The 16,204-nt window shown below is 47.0% G+C and overlaps 1 protein-coding gene across 5 annotated transcripts in view; it reads right to left on the bottom strand.

Annotated features, from left to right (window-relative positions):
* PRKCQ (protein kinase C theta) overlaps positions 1 to 16,204 on the bottom strand; it is a 257,684-nt gene that overhangs the window by 70,074 nt on the left and 171,406 nt on the right. For all 5 annotated transcript variants that reach the window (XM_056573244.1, XM_056573243.1, XM_056573242.1 and 2 more), the window contains 2 exons: positions 8,258 to 8,318; positions 2,758 to 2,920 (listed from right to left, as the gene is read on the bottom strand). In XM_056573244.1, the coding sequence (XP_056429219.1) occupies positions 2,758 to 2,920; positions 8,258 to 8,318 (224 nt within the window). The remainder of the gene's footprint in view (positions 1 to 2,757; positions 2,921 to 8,257; positions 8,319 to 16,204) is intronic.

Here is a 16,204-nt window from a genome sequence, read left to right on the forward strand (position 1 = left end):
GAGTTGTGTCCATTGTCCATTCCCAAGAGGCCCTGGACTCATATTTCTTTGGATTTTATGACTCATCTACCTGCATCTAAGGGAAAAACCATTTCATCCTCAATCTAATGGTCAAACACAAAGAATTAATCAAAATGTTGAACAATACCTTAGATGCTACGTAGCAGATAGACAGTATGAATGGGTATCATTTCTGTCTCTTTGTGGAGTTTGCCTTGAGTAATAATGAAAACTCTTCTACTGGTGTGTCACCATTTATCTGTGTATATGGATTTCATCCACAGTTTTCTTCCTGCACCAATACTGTTAATGATAATCCTGAAGTCGAGACTACCATGAGTAAACTGTGCACAGTTCGGGCCCAGGTTCAGAAGAACCTGAGAAATGCCCTTAGAGGTACAATGTAACTCTGCCAACAAGAGACGTACTTGTGGCATTAAATTTAAAGTAGGTAATAAAGTGTAGTTATCTACAAAAAATTTGCTTCTCAAGGTTCCATCTAAGAAGTTGGCTTCTTGGTTCATTGGGCCTTATGAGGTGATTAACCCCTTAACGACCACGGACGTAAATGTACGTCCTGGTTTGGCGGGACTTCCCGCACCAGGACGTACATTTATGTCCTGTGTATGACCGTGAGCATCGGAACGGTGCTCGCGTCATACACGGCAGGTTCCGGCTGCTAGTAGCAGCCGGGGACCCGCCGGTAATGGCCGACATCCGCGATGTCCGCCATTAACCCCTCAGATGCCGTGATCAATACAGATCATGGCAGTGCGGTACTTTTAATGGATGATCGGATCGCCCACAGCGCTGCTGCGGCGATCCGATCATACAGTATGGCGGCCGAAGGTCCCCTCATCTGGCTCCGGCCGTCTACCGGGGTCTTCTGCTCTGGTCTGAGATCGAGCAGACCAGAGCAGAAAATCACCGATAATACTGATCAGTGCTGTGTCCTATACAGAGCACTGAACAGTATTAGCAATCAAATGATTGCTATGAATAGTCCCCTATGGAGACATAAAAATTGTAAAATAAAAGTTGAAAAATGTAAAAATAAAAAGTAAAAAAAAAAGTGAAATGAAAATTGTCAGTTTTTCCCATTTTACCCCCAAAAAGTGTAAAACATTTTTTTTATAAACATATTTGGTATCGCCGCGTGTGTAAATGTCCGTACTATCAAAATATAATGTTCATTATCCCATACGGTGAATAGCATAAACATTAAAAAAAGTCCAAAAATGCAGCTTTTTTGTCACATTTTATTAAAAAAAAATTAATAAAAAATTATCTAAAACTTTTATATATGCAAATGTGGTATCGATAAAAAGTGCAGATGATGGCGTAAATAATGAGCCCTCATACCGCCCGATGTATGGAAAAATGAAAAAGTTCTAGGTGGTCAAAATAGTGTGATTTTAGATTACTGATTTTGCACAAAAAGTTTTAGATTTTTTTAAGCGGTACAAAAATATAAAAGTATCTAGCCATGGGTAACATTTTAATCGTATTGACCAACAGAATAAAGAACACATGTCATTTTTACCGTAAAGTGTATAGTGTGAAAACAAAACCCTCCAAAATGTGCATAATTGTGGTTTTAATTAAAATTTCCGCCCTAAAAATTTTTTTTGGGGTTCACCGTACATTTTATGGTAAAATGAGAGATTTCATTACAAAGTACAATTGGTAACGCAAAGAACAAGCCCTTTTATGGGTCTGTAGATGGAAATATAAAGGAGTTATGGATTTTAGAAGGCAAAAGGAAAAAACTAAAACGCAAAAATTAAATTGGCCTGGTCCTTAAGGTGAAAATGGGCTTGGTCCTTAAGGGGTTAAGGTTATTAATCTGGTCTGTTACAGATTAAAATTACCTTATTCATTTAAGGTTCATTATGTGTTCCACTGTTCTTTCTTAAAATTGTATGTTCTTACACAATCTTCTGTTTCTGTGCCTCCCCCTCCAGTTGAAATTGATGAAGAACTGGAGTGTGACGTCTCCAAAATTTTGGACAGTAGTCGAGGTCAAAACTCGGTCCATTACTTGGTTCATTGTAAAGGGTATGGTCTGGAGGAGAGGTCATGGGTTCCAGCATCGTCCATACATGCTTCCACCTTGGTCAGAAAATTCCACAACTCTCACCCGGACAAACCCAAATTTAAGGGTCCAGTGGCCCCTCCTAAAAGGGGGGGTACTGTCAGAACCTAAGGTTCTGACAGGTTCATTGTTGTTTTTTGTTGCTCAGTTACGCCCGGCTGTCTGGACTGGTCAGCTGACTTTGATTGGAGCACCTGGCTCCATATAAGCTGGCAGTCTACTCCCAATCCTTGCCTGCTATAGAGCTCTTTGTACTCCTTGCTAGTATTTATATTGAATCTGTTATATCTGGCATTTTGACCCTTTGGCTCGGCTCTCCGACTCTTCTCCTGGCTTTGCGAATTGGCTTATCTGAAAGTAGGGACCATCACCGTGGTTATGGACCCGCTACCTAGAGTGGGTACGTAAGTAGGCAGGGATAGGGGGAGTGGGCGAGAATAGTGTGCGCTCCTTCCCTGTCCAGATATGACATCAAAATCAGGAGTTTAATTTTAATGCTGCACACAAATTAGGAAAAAAAAAACACCAGATTATATCAGCCATACTATTTATAACTAACAATAATACATTTAGAATTTTGACATACATATATATATATATACACACACACACACACACACACACACATCTATAGGCTGAAAAGCTTTAAACATTAAAATTACCATACAAATTCATGACAAACGGAGCAGAACGTTGGCTGTGGGAAGAAAGTAGCTATAAACTCATGACACTTGACGTTATGAACCTTGGCCTGTTTAATGGCACCACGACGCTGATGTAAAGCAAATTGGCTTTCTGTCTCTGAATCATAGTGGCTTTTTGGATCTATGGATGAAAATCAACATAAAGCAAAATTAAAACCGAAGGTTAAAAACAAGTATTCTATTCTCACATGATTTGACAGTCATTGCCTTAGTGGGGATTTAACCCATTTTCTGCCATTTAAACCTTAATGACTGGGAATGCACCATGCTATTTTAAAGGACTTATCTTATTATTTCAATTTAAAGGTGAAATCCTGTAATTTAGAATTTTTTTTTATATATATATCGTATTTATCGGGGTATAAAACGCACCGCCCTATAACACGCGTTTCTTTACCAAAATATCCTTGGAAAAATGAGGGTGCGTGTGTGTGTAGGTGTACCTCGATAAACTGTTTCTGGCAGCTTCTGCAGTTCTATGATTTAAAGCAAGCGCTTTAAATGATTGACATGCAGTGGCTTCTGTGGGGCCAGAGTGCCGCTGCTCTATTCCCTCCCCGTCCCCGGTTTTATAGTTAAAAATCCCGCCGCCACCAGGGCCCAGTTCCCTCCCCGGTTTTATAGTTAAACATCTCACCGCCGCCACTGTCCAATTCCCTCCCCGTCCCCGGTTTTATAGTTACATGTGCCCTGGGGACTGCTGTCCTTCATGCTCTGGCGGTCTCCTGATCTGTCACTGTGCGCCGCGCATTGACTGACGAGTGATGTCGTGTTGAGGACGTCACTCGTCATTACGCAGCGCACAGTGACAGATCAGGAGACCGCCGGAGCATGAAGGACCGCAGTCCCCAGGGCACATGTAACTATAAAACTGGGGACGGGTAGGGAATTGGGCACTGGCGGCAGCGGGACATATAACTATAAAACCGGGGACGGGGAGGGAATCGGGAAGTGGCAGTGGGACTCTGGCCAGGCAGAAGCTGCTGCAGTTCAATGATTTAAAGGGACCACTTTAAATCATTGAACTGCAGAAGCTTTTGCGTGGTCACAAACAGTCTATCGGCGTTTAACACACAGATAGACTTTAGGCTAAAAATTTTAGCATAAAAAATCTGTGTTATACGCCGATAAATACGGTAATTCTTGTTTGCTCAATCAATATCCTAGGGTACGTTCACCCTGCTGGGAGATATTCCTGGCAGAGATCCTGTTTGCAAAGGGGGGCCACCAACATCCATTGGTGCTATGACCGCACAGTCTGTGTGAAATGTTTTTTCTTTCAGTGGGTCCAGAATCCCAAATTCCACCCATTTACACCAATGTTAGGTTCTAACAGCAGATTTTCAAGTTGAATTTCCAAATTTCTGAGTGTGAATTTACCCTAATACTCCTGTGCACAGCAATGAAAAATTCATATATTATCTTATGTATAATTTCACTATAGGACTGAGAACCCTTTTTTGGTTTTTACAACATTGTCCTTCCTTAGCTTTAGCTAAAGCCTCTGTATGAGAATAGTACATGGGGACTGTGACATTAGATTGTTCATGTATAGTGGAGAAGGAGTTAAGTATCAATGCTATACAGGTCTAGTGAAAGTACTCCGACCCTAGACATCTTATTCCCTATCCAAAGCTGGGGACTGGAGCGAACTTCCAGATGACTGGAAATGTGGGGTGGAGGCTCGTGATGTCACGGCCACTCCACCTCAATGCAAGTCTATGCAAGGGGGCGTTATGGCCGTCACGCACCCTCCCATAGACTTGCATTGAGGGGACGTGGCCGTGAAGTCACGTGCCTCCAACACTGCACCCGATGCTCTAAACGAACGCCGGGTGCCGCAAGGAGATCCAAAGGGTCCCCAGCGGCGGGACCCCGACAAACAGACATCTTCTCCCCTATCCTTTGGATAAGGTATAAGAGGTCTAGGGGCAGAGTACCCCTTTAAGGGGGAGGAATGTCACCAAGCACAATTTTTTTTAAGGGCCATTGAAATTAAACTCCCTGGTTCCTTTTTAAGTCATCTGCCTGGTTGTAGAAAAACTATGTAGCTGTATAGCCAATACATGTTGCACTGATTTCATTGTCTATATCAGCGTAGAGAAAGGAAGCTGAATGTGACGAAGGGGGTAAATGAAATGGCACAGGGGGTTATGTAGATGGGGATGAAATGGCACAGGGAGTGATGATGGGAAATGAATAATGGGATAAGGGGGGACAGGGAATGAAGTGGCAAAGGGGGTGATAAAGTAGGGGATAAAATGGCACAGGGGTTGATCGAGGGGGGAGGATGAAGGGGCACAGGGGGTAGAAGCCACATTTGAAATGGTGATACTGGTATCACGTCACAGGACGCACAAGGTGATGTGATACCAGGCAATAACACCTCTCTGGGTCCTATACATAGCAGTTCTATAATGATAAAAATAAGCACTATCGTGTAAAGTTTTTGAGGCACTGAACAAGTCTGATATCTCAAATCTTTGAAATCTGACACAGATATAACACAAATGCAAACATGCTAAACTTACTAAACTACTACACAGAGAGACAGAACAACCTTTTATTTAGCAGTCCATGTAAAAAGTCCCATTGAATATAACATCTGTATTCAGATACTGGATAATTTGTTTTCACATGACAAAAGTATCACAAAAAGTCTGACTCCTTCATAAGATTTCATACATAAATTGTACAGTAAATTGTGAAATTTCTATTGCATTGTCAGGTCTAATTTTTTCTTTTACCTGAGTTATTAAAATAACAGAATCCTGGTCTGTCCACATAATTTTGCATAAAATAAATTCTTAATTTTAACCCCTTAACCCCTTAAGGACTCAGCCCATTTTGGCCTTAAGGACTCAGACAATTTAATTTTTACGTTTTCATTTTTTCCTCCTCGCCTTCTAAAAATCATAACTCTTTTATATTTTCATCCACAGACTAGTATGAGGGCTTGTTTTTTGCGCGACCAGTTGTCCATCACTCATTATATCATAAAATGTATGGCGCAACCAAAAAACACTATTTTTGTGGGGAAATTAAAACGAAAAACGCAATTTTGCTAATTTTGGAAGGTTTTGTTTTCACGCCGTACAATTTATGGTAAAAATGACGTGTGTTCTTTATTCTGAGGGTCAATACGATTAAAATGATACCCATTATTATATACTTTTATATTATTGTTGTGCTTAAAAAAAATCACAAACTTTTTAACCAAATTAGTACGTTTATAATCCCTTTATTTTGATGACCTATAACTTTTTTATTTTTCCGTATAAGTGGCGGTATGGGGGCTAATTTTTTGCGCCATGATCTTTACTTTTTTTTGATACCACATTTGCATATAAAAAACTTTTAATAAATTTTTTATAATTTTTTTTAATAAAATGTATAAAAAAGTAGGAATTTTGGACTTTTTAAAATTTTTTTTCGTTCACGCCGTTCACCGTACAGGATCATTAACATTTTATTTTAATAGTTCGGACATTTACGCACGCAGTGATACCAAATATGTCTATAAAAAATGTTTTTTACGCTTTTTGGGGGTAAAATAGGAAAAAACGGACGTTTTACTTTTTTATTGGGGGAGGGGATTTTTCCCTTTTTTTTTACTTTTACTTTTACATTTTTTTACATTTTTTTTTACACTTGAATAGTCCCCATAGGGGACTATTCATAGCAATACCATGATTGCTAATACTGATCTGTTCTATGTATAGGACATAGAACAGATCAGTATTATCGGTCATCTCCTGCTCTGGTCGATCACAGATCAGAGCAGGAGACGCCGGGAGCCGCACGGAGGAAGGAGAGGGGACCTCCGTGCGGCGTTATGAATGATCGGATCCCCGCAGCAGCGCTCCGATCGTTCATTTAAATGGCGAACTGCCGCAGATGCCGGGATCTGTATTGATCCCGGCACCTGAGGGGTTAATGGCGGACGCCCGCGAGATCGCGGGCGTCGGCCATTGCCGGCGGGTCCCTGGCTGCGATCAGCAGCCGGGATCAGCCGCGCATGACACGGGCATCGCTCCGATGCCCGCGGTTATGCTTAGGACGATAATGTACGTCCTGGTGCGTTAAGTGCCACCTCACCAGGACGTACATTTACGTCCTGCGTCCTTAAGGGGTTAAAGACTGCGGCGTCTAAATTGGGAGAAAATCATTGCCGGTTAGCTCAGTGGGCTGGTTGGGACCGCCACAGTGAAATCCTGGTGTCAGGACAGCTGGGAGGACAGCGGGAAGCTTCTTACCTTGTCTCCTGCCGTCCGATCATCACTCTGCTGCTCTGTGCCTGAGATCCTGGCTGGAGCAGCAGAGCACCGATAACACTGATCAATGCAATGCTATGGCTTTACATTGATCAGTGTCTGCAATCAAGGTATTATCCCATATGGGGGCTATAACATTGCAAAAAAAAAGTGTAAAAAAAAAAGAGTTCATACATGTGATTTAACCCCTTCCCTAATAAAAGTTTGAATCACCCCCCTTTTCCCATTTAAAAAAAAATGTCAATAAAAATAATGTGGCATTGCCGCTTGCGTAAATGTCTGAACTATGAAAATATAATGTTAATTAAAATGCACGGTTAATGGCATACACGTAAAAAAATTTCCAAAGTCCAAAATTGCATATTTTTGGTCACTTTGTATGCCCTAAAAAAATGTATAAAAGGCGACCAAAAAGTCCCATCAAAACGAAAATGGTACCGATAAAAACTTTAGATCATGGCGCAAAAAATTATGGCGCAAAAAGTAGTCAAATAAAATAAAACCTATTTAAATTAGGTATCCTTGTAACTGTATGGACCTACAGAATAAAGATATGGTGTAAATTTTAGCGAAAATTGTACTGCATAGAATAGGAAGCTCCCAAAAACTAAAATATGGCGGGTTTTTTTTCAATTTCAAAAATGTAAATAAAAATAAACATATGTGTGTGTAAATGTCTGAACTATGAAAATATAATGTTAATTAAACTGCACGGTTAATGGCGTACACATTAAAAAAAAATCCAAAGTCCAAAATTGCGTATTTTGGGTCACTTTGCATACCCTACAGAATAAAGATATGGTGTAAATTTCACCGAAAATTGTATTGCATAGAATAGGAAGCTCCCAAAAACTACAGAATGGCATTTTTTTTTCAATTTTGCCTCACAAATATTTTTTTTCTGGTTTCGCCGTAAATGTTGTGGTAAAATGATTGATGTAATTATAAAGTATAATTGGTGGTGCAAAAAAATAAGCCATCATATGAATCTGTAGGTGCAAAATTTAAAGTGCTATGATTTTTAGAAGGTGATTAGGAAAAAACAAAAATGCAAAAACTGAAAAACTCTGCGTCCTTAAGGGGTTAACAAGCTATATAACACATGCCGTTGGCATTAGGGCTTTGGTCAGCATTGCTTAGATGACTGACTTTGAAATAATGTGTTTAAAAAGAAATTTACTTACCTGACTGTTCTAGGAAATACCTTGCATTCATTATCATTCTACCTTGTGGTTTAAGTTCTATCTGCATAAAAAACAAAAATGTGCATTTGTTTCTATTAGTCCTTAATCAAAGTTTTTAAAATAAATTGTCAATTGAGAATTGTAAAATAAAACAGAGATGAGATGAGATGAGACTAAGCTGTGAAACTATGCTGTGGCGCTGAAGAAGAGTCAGAACAGCCTACGCAGGGGTCCCCACTGAAAACGTGTCAGCCAGCCGGTTGACCCACTGCCTAAGTGTATCGAGTCATGTTGCACTGAAGCAGAGTCAGGAACAACAGACTTCACCAGGACCCCGACTGAAGAGAGTCCGACCTGAGGAACTTGGTGGGTGAGAGGACGCGCGAGGCTCTGACGACGTGTCAGTAGCAGCGTCAGTGTGTGATGCGAGTAACTGTAGTAAGCAACAAAGAGGTGAAAGTAAAACATGGATCATCGGGTACGTGTTGCGACGTACATATATAAGAGTGTGCATGCTTCCTTTTTATTTATTTTTTTATTTTATATATATATATATTTTTTTTTTTATCGGGAGTGAAAGACAGCTGAGTGCCTGACATGATGTATGCATGGTGTCATGAAAATGAGACTAAGTGTATGCTGTTGCGCTGAAGAAGAGTCAGAACAGCATACGCAGGGGCCCCCACTGACGACGTGTCAGCCAACAGTTGACCCACTGCCTATGTGTGACGAGTCATATTGCACTGAAGCAGAGTCAGGAACAACGGACTTTACCAGGACCCCGACTGGAGCGAGTTGGACCTGGGAACTTGGTGGGTGAGAGGACGCGCGAGGCTCTGAAGACGTGTCAGTAGCAGCGTCGGTGTGTGGAACGAGTCACTGTGGTAAGCAAACAAGAGTGATGAAAGTTACATGGAAACAGTGGGTACGTGTCGAGAAGTACATGCGTGAGTGTACGTGTTTCCCATTATTTTATATTATTATTATTTATTTATTTATAAATTTTTTTACAAAGTGTGTAAAAACCATGGCTGCTCGGCGCAACCCCCTGGGGGCATGAGGGCTACGCCCACCATCCGTGTTTCGTGGTGTCGTAGCTCTGAAGGAGTGTCAGTAGCAGCCACCGCGAAGTGCTGTCCCCTGCAGGCGTGGCAGGTGTGATGAGGAAACAACCACCTATGTGTCGTGATGTTGTATTCAGAAGACCTGACAGTAACAAGGAATGGGAAGTGGCTCTTCCTGCAGGACGTGGCAGGTGGAGTGGGTGTACCCACTTGTGTCGTGGCATGAAATGTGCAGAATGACGTGTCCGCAAAAACAATAAACCGTTAGGACAAGCTAGGTGACTGGCGAGCATGGCATGATGCGGATGCTTGGCTGAGACTGAGCAGTTACTATGGTAACGTGAATGTGGCATGTCAACTACAGGGACCAACCGCCGGTACCGACGTGTGCAGGGTAACTATATGTGACTGTACAGTGCCACCTGAGAATATCTGTACCGTGAGAAGTTTACGAGCGTGAGTGTGGTGTGCCGAGTGAGGTTGTACGTATGAAACAGTAGTAGCTATGAGCAGAGTGCGGCAACACAGTGAGGAGCTAGACACGACGATGGTTGTGAGCGTGCGTTCTGTGCACGCCGCGAGCGCCTGAAATTGACGCTGCGGCACATGTGAGTGCGAAATGACCATGATGGGCACGGTACGGTGCTGCAATTGTGAACGTCTGGCACTACGACTGTATTCACAGTATGTGGCGTGATGTACATATGTGCTGTGTGTAAAACGGAACTGTACCCACTGCATGGAACTATCATATGAACTGTGACCGTACTACCGCTGCACTCGCAGCATAACCATTGTGAGCGTGTGTGCTATATGCGACAATGTGACTGTACTCCCTGCATGTAACAGAGTGAGCGTGTGTACTGTGTGTGATACTACTGTACCCCCTATGTGCGACTGGGCGTGTGAATTGAATGCAACAACAACTGTACTCACTGTAAATGACACCAAGAGCGTACATACCGTACACGGTACCCCGACTGTACCTATTGTATGTGAGACTGTGAGCGTGTATTTGTACAATGACGTGACTGTGCTTGCGGCAAGTGACCCTGAACTTGAGTAACCTGTGAACGACTTGCTGTACCCACTGCATGAAGCACTATGACGTGTGTGCTCTATACAACACTATAACTGTATGCCCTGTGTGTGCCGCTAAGAGCGCCTGTTGTGCAGGATGAAATTTCTGAATGTTTATACGTGGTGTGAAATGCATGCGCGTAGGTTCAGTAAGAACGGCGGGCGGTGTAGTACTGACATTACGTAAGAGTGGTGAATGTTGTGACTGTATGAACCGTATACGTGTTGTGTGCGGTGTGAAACCATGAGTACATGTATCGTGAGAAGCTACGTGTGGAACGGTCTAGGAGTGACTGCATGGTATTGTTACGCCTAGCGCTCCGGGCCCCCGCTCCTCCCCGGAGCGCTCACGGCGTCTTTCCACCTGCAGCTCCCCGGTCAGTCCCGCTGACCGGGAGCGCTGCTCTGTCATGGCCGTTGGGGATGCGATTCGCACAGCGGGACGCGCCCGCTCGCGAATCGCATCCCAGGTCACTTACCCGTTCCCGTCCCCTGCTGTCATGTGCTGGCGCGCGCGGCTCCGCTCTCTAGGGCGCGCGCGCGCCAGCTCCCTGAGACTTAAAGGGCCAGTGCACCAATGATTGGTGCCTGGCCCAATTAGCTTAATTGGCTTCCACCTGGTCCCTGACTATATCTAACCTCCTCCCATGCACTTCCTTGCCGGATCTTGTTGCCCTTGTGCCTAGTGAAAGCGTTTTGTGTGTTTAAAGCCTGTGTACCAGAACTTCTGCTATCTCCCCTGACTACGAACCTTGCCGCCTGCCCCCGACCTTCTGCTACGTCCGACTTTGCTTCTGCCTACTCCCTTGTACCTCGCCTATCTTCAGCAGTCAGAGAGGTGACCCGTTGCTAGTGGATACGACCTGGTCACTACCGCCGCAGCAAGACCATCCCGCTTTGCGGCGGGCTCTGGTGAAAACCAGTAGTGGCTTAGAACCGGTCCACTAGCGCGGTCCTCGCCATCCCTCTCTGACACAGAGGATCCACTACCTGCCAGCCGGCATCGTGACAGTAGATCCGGCCATGGATCCCGCTGACGTCCCTCTGCCTTACATCTCTGATATCACCACGGTGGTCGCCCAGCAATCCCGACAGATCGCCCATCTAACCCACCAGCTGTCGGAAGTATTCACCATTGTGTCGCAACTTCAGCAGCAATCATCTCCTCCGCCAGCTCCTGCACCCCTTCCGCAGCGAGTGGCCACTCCTAGCCTCCGCCTGTCCTTGCCGGACAAATTTAATGGGGACTCTAAGTTTTGCCGTGGCTTCCTTTCGCAATGTTCTCTGCACTTGGAGATGATGTCGGACCAGTTTCCTACTGAAAGGTCTAAGGTGGCTTTTGTAGTCAGCCTTCTGTCTGGAAAAGCTCTGTCATGGGCCACACCGCTCTGGGACCGCAATGACCCCGTCACTGCCTCTGTACACTCCTTCTTCTCGGAAATTCGAAGTGTCTTTGAGGAACCTGCCCGAGCCTCTTCTGCTGAGACTGCCCTGCTGAACCTGGTCCAGGGTAATTCTTCCGTTGGCGAGTACGCCATACAATTCCGTACTCTTGCTTCTGAACTATCCTGGAATAATGAGGCTCTCTGCGCGACCTTTAAAAAAGGCCTATCCAGCAACATTAAAGATGTTCTGGCCGCACGAGAGACTCCTGCTAACCTGCATGAACTCATTCATCTAGCCACTCGCATTGACATGCGTTTTTCTGAGAGGCATCAAGAACTCCGCCAGGAAAAAGACTTAGATCTCTGGACACCTCTCCCACAGTCTCCACTGCAATCTGCGCCTAGGCCTCCCGCCGAGGAGGCCATGCAAGTGGATCGGTCTCGTCTGACCCTGGAAGAGAGGAATCGCCGTAAGGAAGAGAATCTTTGTCTGTACTGTGCCAGTACTGAACATTTTTTGGTGGATTGCCCAATCCGTCCTCCACGTCTGGGAAACGCACGCTCGCACCCAGCTCTCGTGGGTGTGGCGTCTCTTGATGCTAAGTCGGCTTCTCCACGTCTCACGGTGCCTGTTCGGATTTCTACTTCAGTCAGCTCTCCCCTCTCAGCCGTGGCCTGCCTGGACTCTGGAGCTTCTGGGAATTTTATTCGGGAGTCCTTAGTGAATAAATTCCGCATTCCGGTGACCCGTCTTGCCAAGCCACTCCACATTTCCGCGGTCAACGGAGCCAGGTTGGATTGCACCGTGCGTTACCGCACGGAACCCCTCCTAATGTGCATCGGACCTCATCACGAGGAAATTGTATTTTTTGTCCTTCCTAATTGCACTTCTGAAGTTCTCCTTGGACTACCCTGGCTTCAACACCATTCCCCAACCCTGGATTGGTCCACTGGGGAGATCAAGAGTTGGGGTCCCTCTTGTTCCAAGGACTGCCTTCAACCGGTTCCCAGTACTCCCTGCCGTGATCCTGTGGTTCCTCCTGTATCCGGTCCCCTTAAGGTCATTAAGGACTCTGCCTGCCACAGGAAATGCCTCTCCCCCCCTCCCAGTCCCATCAGGCAAGCCTCTGTGTCCCCTCATGGCCCTCGTCCTGGTGTCACACTGCCCCGTGCCAGGTCTCGCCCTCTGCCCTCTCTCCCCATTCCTACTCCTGCTGTTCTGCCTGCCGTTTAGGAATCCCTCCATCCTTTCCCGGTGTCCTCATCCCAGGGGAGGCAGTTACCGGACAAAGAGAAGGGGAGACCTAAGGGGGGGGGTACTGTTACGCCTAGCGCTCCGGGCCCCCGCTCCTCCCCGGAGCGCTCACGGCGTCTTTCCACCTGCAGCTCCCCGGTCAGTCCCGCTGACCGGGAGCGCTGCTCTGTCATGGCCGTTGGGGATGCGATTCGCACAGCGGGACGCGCCCGCTCGCGAATCGCATCCCAGGTCACTTACCCGTTCCCGTCCCCTGCTGTCATGTGCTGGCGCGCGCGGCTCCGCTCTCTAGGGCGCGCGCGCGCCAGCTCCCTGAGCCTTAAAGGGCCAGTGCACCAATGATTGGTGCCTGGCCCAATTAGCTTAATTGGCTTCCACCTGGTCCCTGACTATATCTAACCTCCTCCCATGCACTTCCTTGCCGGATCTTGTTGCCCTTGTGCCTAGTGAAAGCGTTTTGTGTGTTTAAAGCCTGTGTACCAGAACTTCTGCTATCTCCCCTGACTACGAACCTTGCCGTCTGCCCCCGACCTTCTGCTACGTCCGACTTTGCTTCTGCCTACTCCCTTGTACCTCGCCTATCTTCAGCAGTCAGAGAGGTGACCCGTTGCTAGTGGATACGACCTGGTCACTACCGCCGCAGCAAGACCATCCCGCTTTGCGGCGGGCTCTGGTGAAAACCAGTAGTGGCTTAGAACCGGTCCACTAGCGCGGTCCTCGCCATCCCTCTCTGACACAGAGGATCCACTACCTGCCAGCCGGCATCGTGACAGGTATGAATGCTGAGAGTAGGTTCATGGTGGAAACGCTGAGGAGATGGCACAGAATGAGATGGTAAGGGTGACTGCAAGGTATGAGCGCCTAGTGACAGTGCAATATCAATGATATGAGTGACTGTGCAGTAAGACGCTATGAGTGAGCGGACTGCAAGAAGCTGTGGGCGACTGCCTGGTATGACGCTTATGAGCGGCTGCATGGTGAACCTATGAGTGAGTGCACGGTGTGAATGCTACGAGTGACTGCACGGCAGAACGCTGTGCGTGAACTGTGACGGAATAATGCTAAGAGTGCCTATACGGTATGAAGCTAGGAGTGGCTGCACAGTGAGGGACGTAGTGAATGACTGTACGGCATGGAAGCTGAGAGTGACTGCATGGTGTGAAAGCTGTGAGTGACTGCGCAGTACGTAAAAGCTATGAGTGACTGCACGGTGTGAAAGCTATGAAAAGACTGTACGGTGTGCATGCTATGAGTGACAGCACGGTGTGGATGCTATGAGTGACTGCATGGTGTAAAGCTGTGAGTGACTGCGCAGTATGTAAAAGCTATGAGTGACTGCACGGTGTAAAAGCTATGAAAAGGCTGTACGGTGCGGATGCTATGAGTGACTGCATGGTGTGGATGCTATGAGAGACTGGACGACGTAAGAGCCGGGTGACTGTCAGGTAAGAAAGCTGAGTGACTGTACAGAAAGAAATCTAAGGGCGACTGTGCGGAATGTTATGAGTGACTGAACGGCACAACGCTTGTGCGCGGCTGCGAGGCATGGCCGCTACGTAAAGAGTCGACCCCCACCAACCTGGGCCGAGGTGGCCCTGGTACCGGAAGGAAAGCCTGGGTGTGAAAGTGGAGGAGGGGAAATGCAGAGGAGACTCCCCCTATGGCATCCAGCTGCCCGGTGGCTGCGGGGAGCCGAGCCCTTGAATGGTGCAGGGGTGCCGCCTGTCCCCCTACTGTTGGGAAGCCAGAGTGATCCACCCGGCCGCCTTGTTGTTTATACATTTACTTGTTTGTTTTGACATATTTATTACTATTATTATTATTATTTGTTTTTTGTTTTTTTACGTTTTGGCTCCGCCCCCTCGCACCCCACGGCCCGGCGGCGCCGCCCCCGGCAGCCGAGGAGAACGCCACATCCTGCCGACCGGGACCACGGGGACCGAGGAGGAGGAGGAGAGCCCGGCGTGGGGACCGGGGACCGTGCTGGACGTGGGCTTCGCCCCCTCCCGCGGCCGAGGAGGAGACCCGGGTCGAACCAGGTGAGGGCCCAGCGAGCACCTAGACGGCGGTGGGCCCCGCCCCCCCCCCCCCGGCGGATACGCTCCGGAGCGTGGGGACGCTGGTCTCGCCGCTCGGGCCCCCGGGAGTGGGGGGGAAGGGTACTCTTGGGGAAGCAATCTGGGCCGCCTGGCAGAGGCTATGACTATGTCCGCCGCCTGCGGCCGCCCACCCCTCTGTGTCTCGCCCGGCCCAGTAGAGTAACACGGCAAAGGGGGTGGCAGGGGGCCTCGCAGAGGGCGGCGAGGGGACCTGAGTGGGGCAACCGGGGACGGTGCTCCGGTCCTCTCCGGGAACCTGGAAAGTGTGGTGGTACCTGACTGAGACATAAGGCCGGAGACCGGGTTTCTCGTGGTGGGACCTCTGCACGCTGGACGACCGCCGAAGTGCCTGAAAACCACGTACGCCCCATCTGTGTGTTGCGGGGGCGTTTAATAGTGGTGCCTCCAGCAAGACCCCGCCTCTAGGTGCAGTGGGGCGTGGGAATTCACGCCCCCTCGCACAAATTCAGCCAAATAGGCTTCCTACTTAACAAACAAAACCACCGCTATTGGTCTGACACTATCCCACATTGGATAGATCCCTCCAAGACTGTTGGAAGACAAAAATTGATGGTATGGTGTGGTATATGGGGTACAAAGATAGTGGGGCCATTCTTCATCAATGGAAACCTTAAGGCCACTGGATATGTGAAATTGCTACATGATGATGTGTTTCCTTCTTTATGCACTGAAGCTGGCACGTTCCCTGAGTTTTTCCAGCAAGATGGTGTACCACCACATTATGGGTGTCAGGTCCGAGCATTCCTAGATGAACAGTTTCCTGGAAAGTGGATTGGTCATCGTGGGCCAGTTGAATGGCCCCCAAGGTCTCCCGATCTGACCCCCTTAGACTTTTATCTTTGGGGTCATCTGAAGGCAATTGTCTATGCTGTGAAGATACGAGATATGCAGCACCTGAAGCTACGGATACTGGAAGCCTGTGCTAGCATTTCTACTGCGGTGTTGCTATCAGTGTGTGAAGAGTGGGAGAAGAGGGTTGCATTGGCAATCCAACACAATGGGCAGCACATTGAACACATTTTATAAGTGGTCATAAACGTGTA

Source organism: Hyla sarda, chromosome 4 (assembly GCF_029499605.1).
Source record: "Hyla sarda isolate aHylSar1 chromosome 4, aHylSar1.hap1, whole genome shotgun sequence".
Taxonomy (NCBI): Eukaryota; Metazoa; Chordata; class Amphibia; order Anura; family Hylidae; genus Hyla; species Hyla sarda.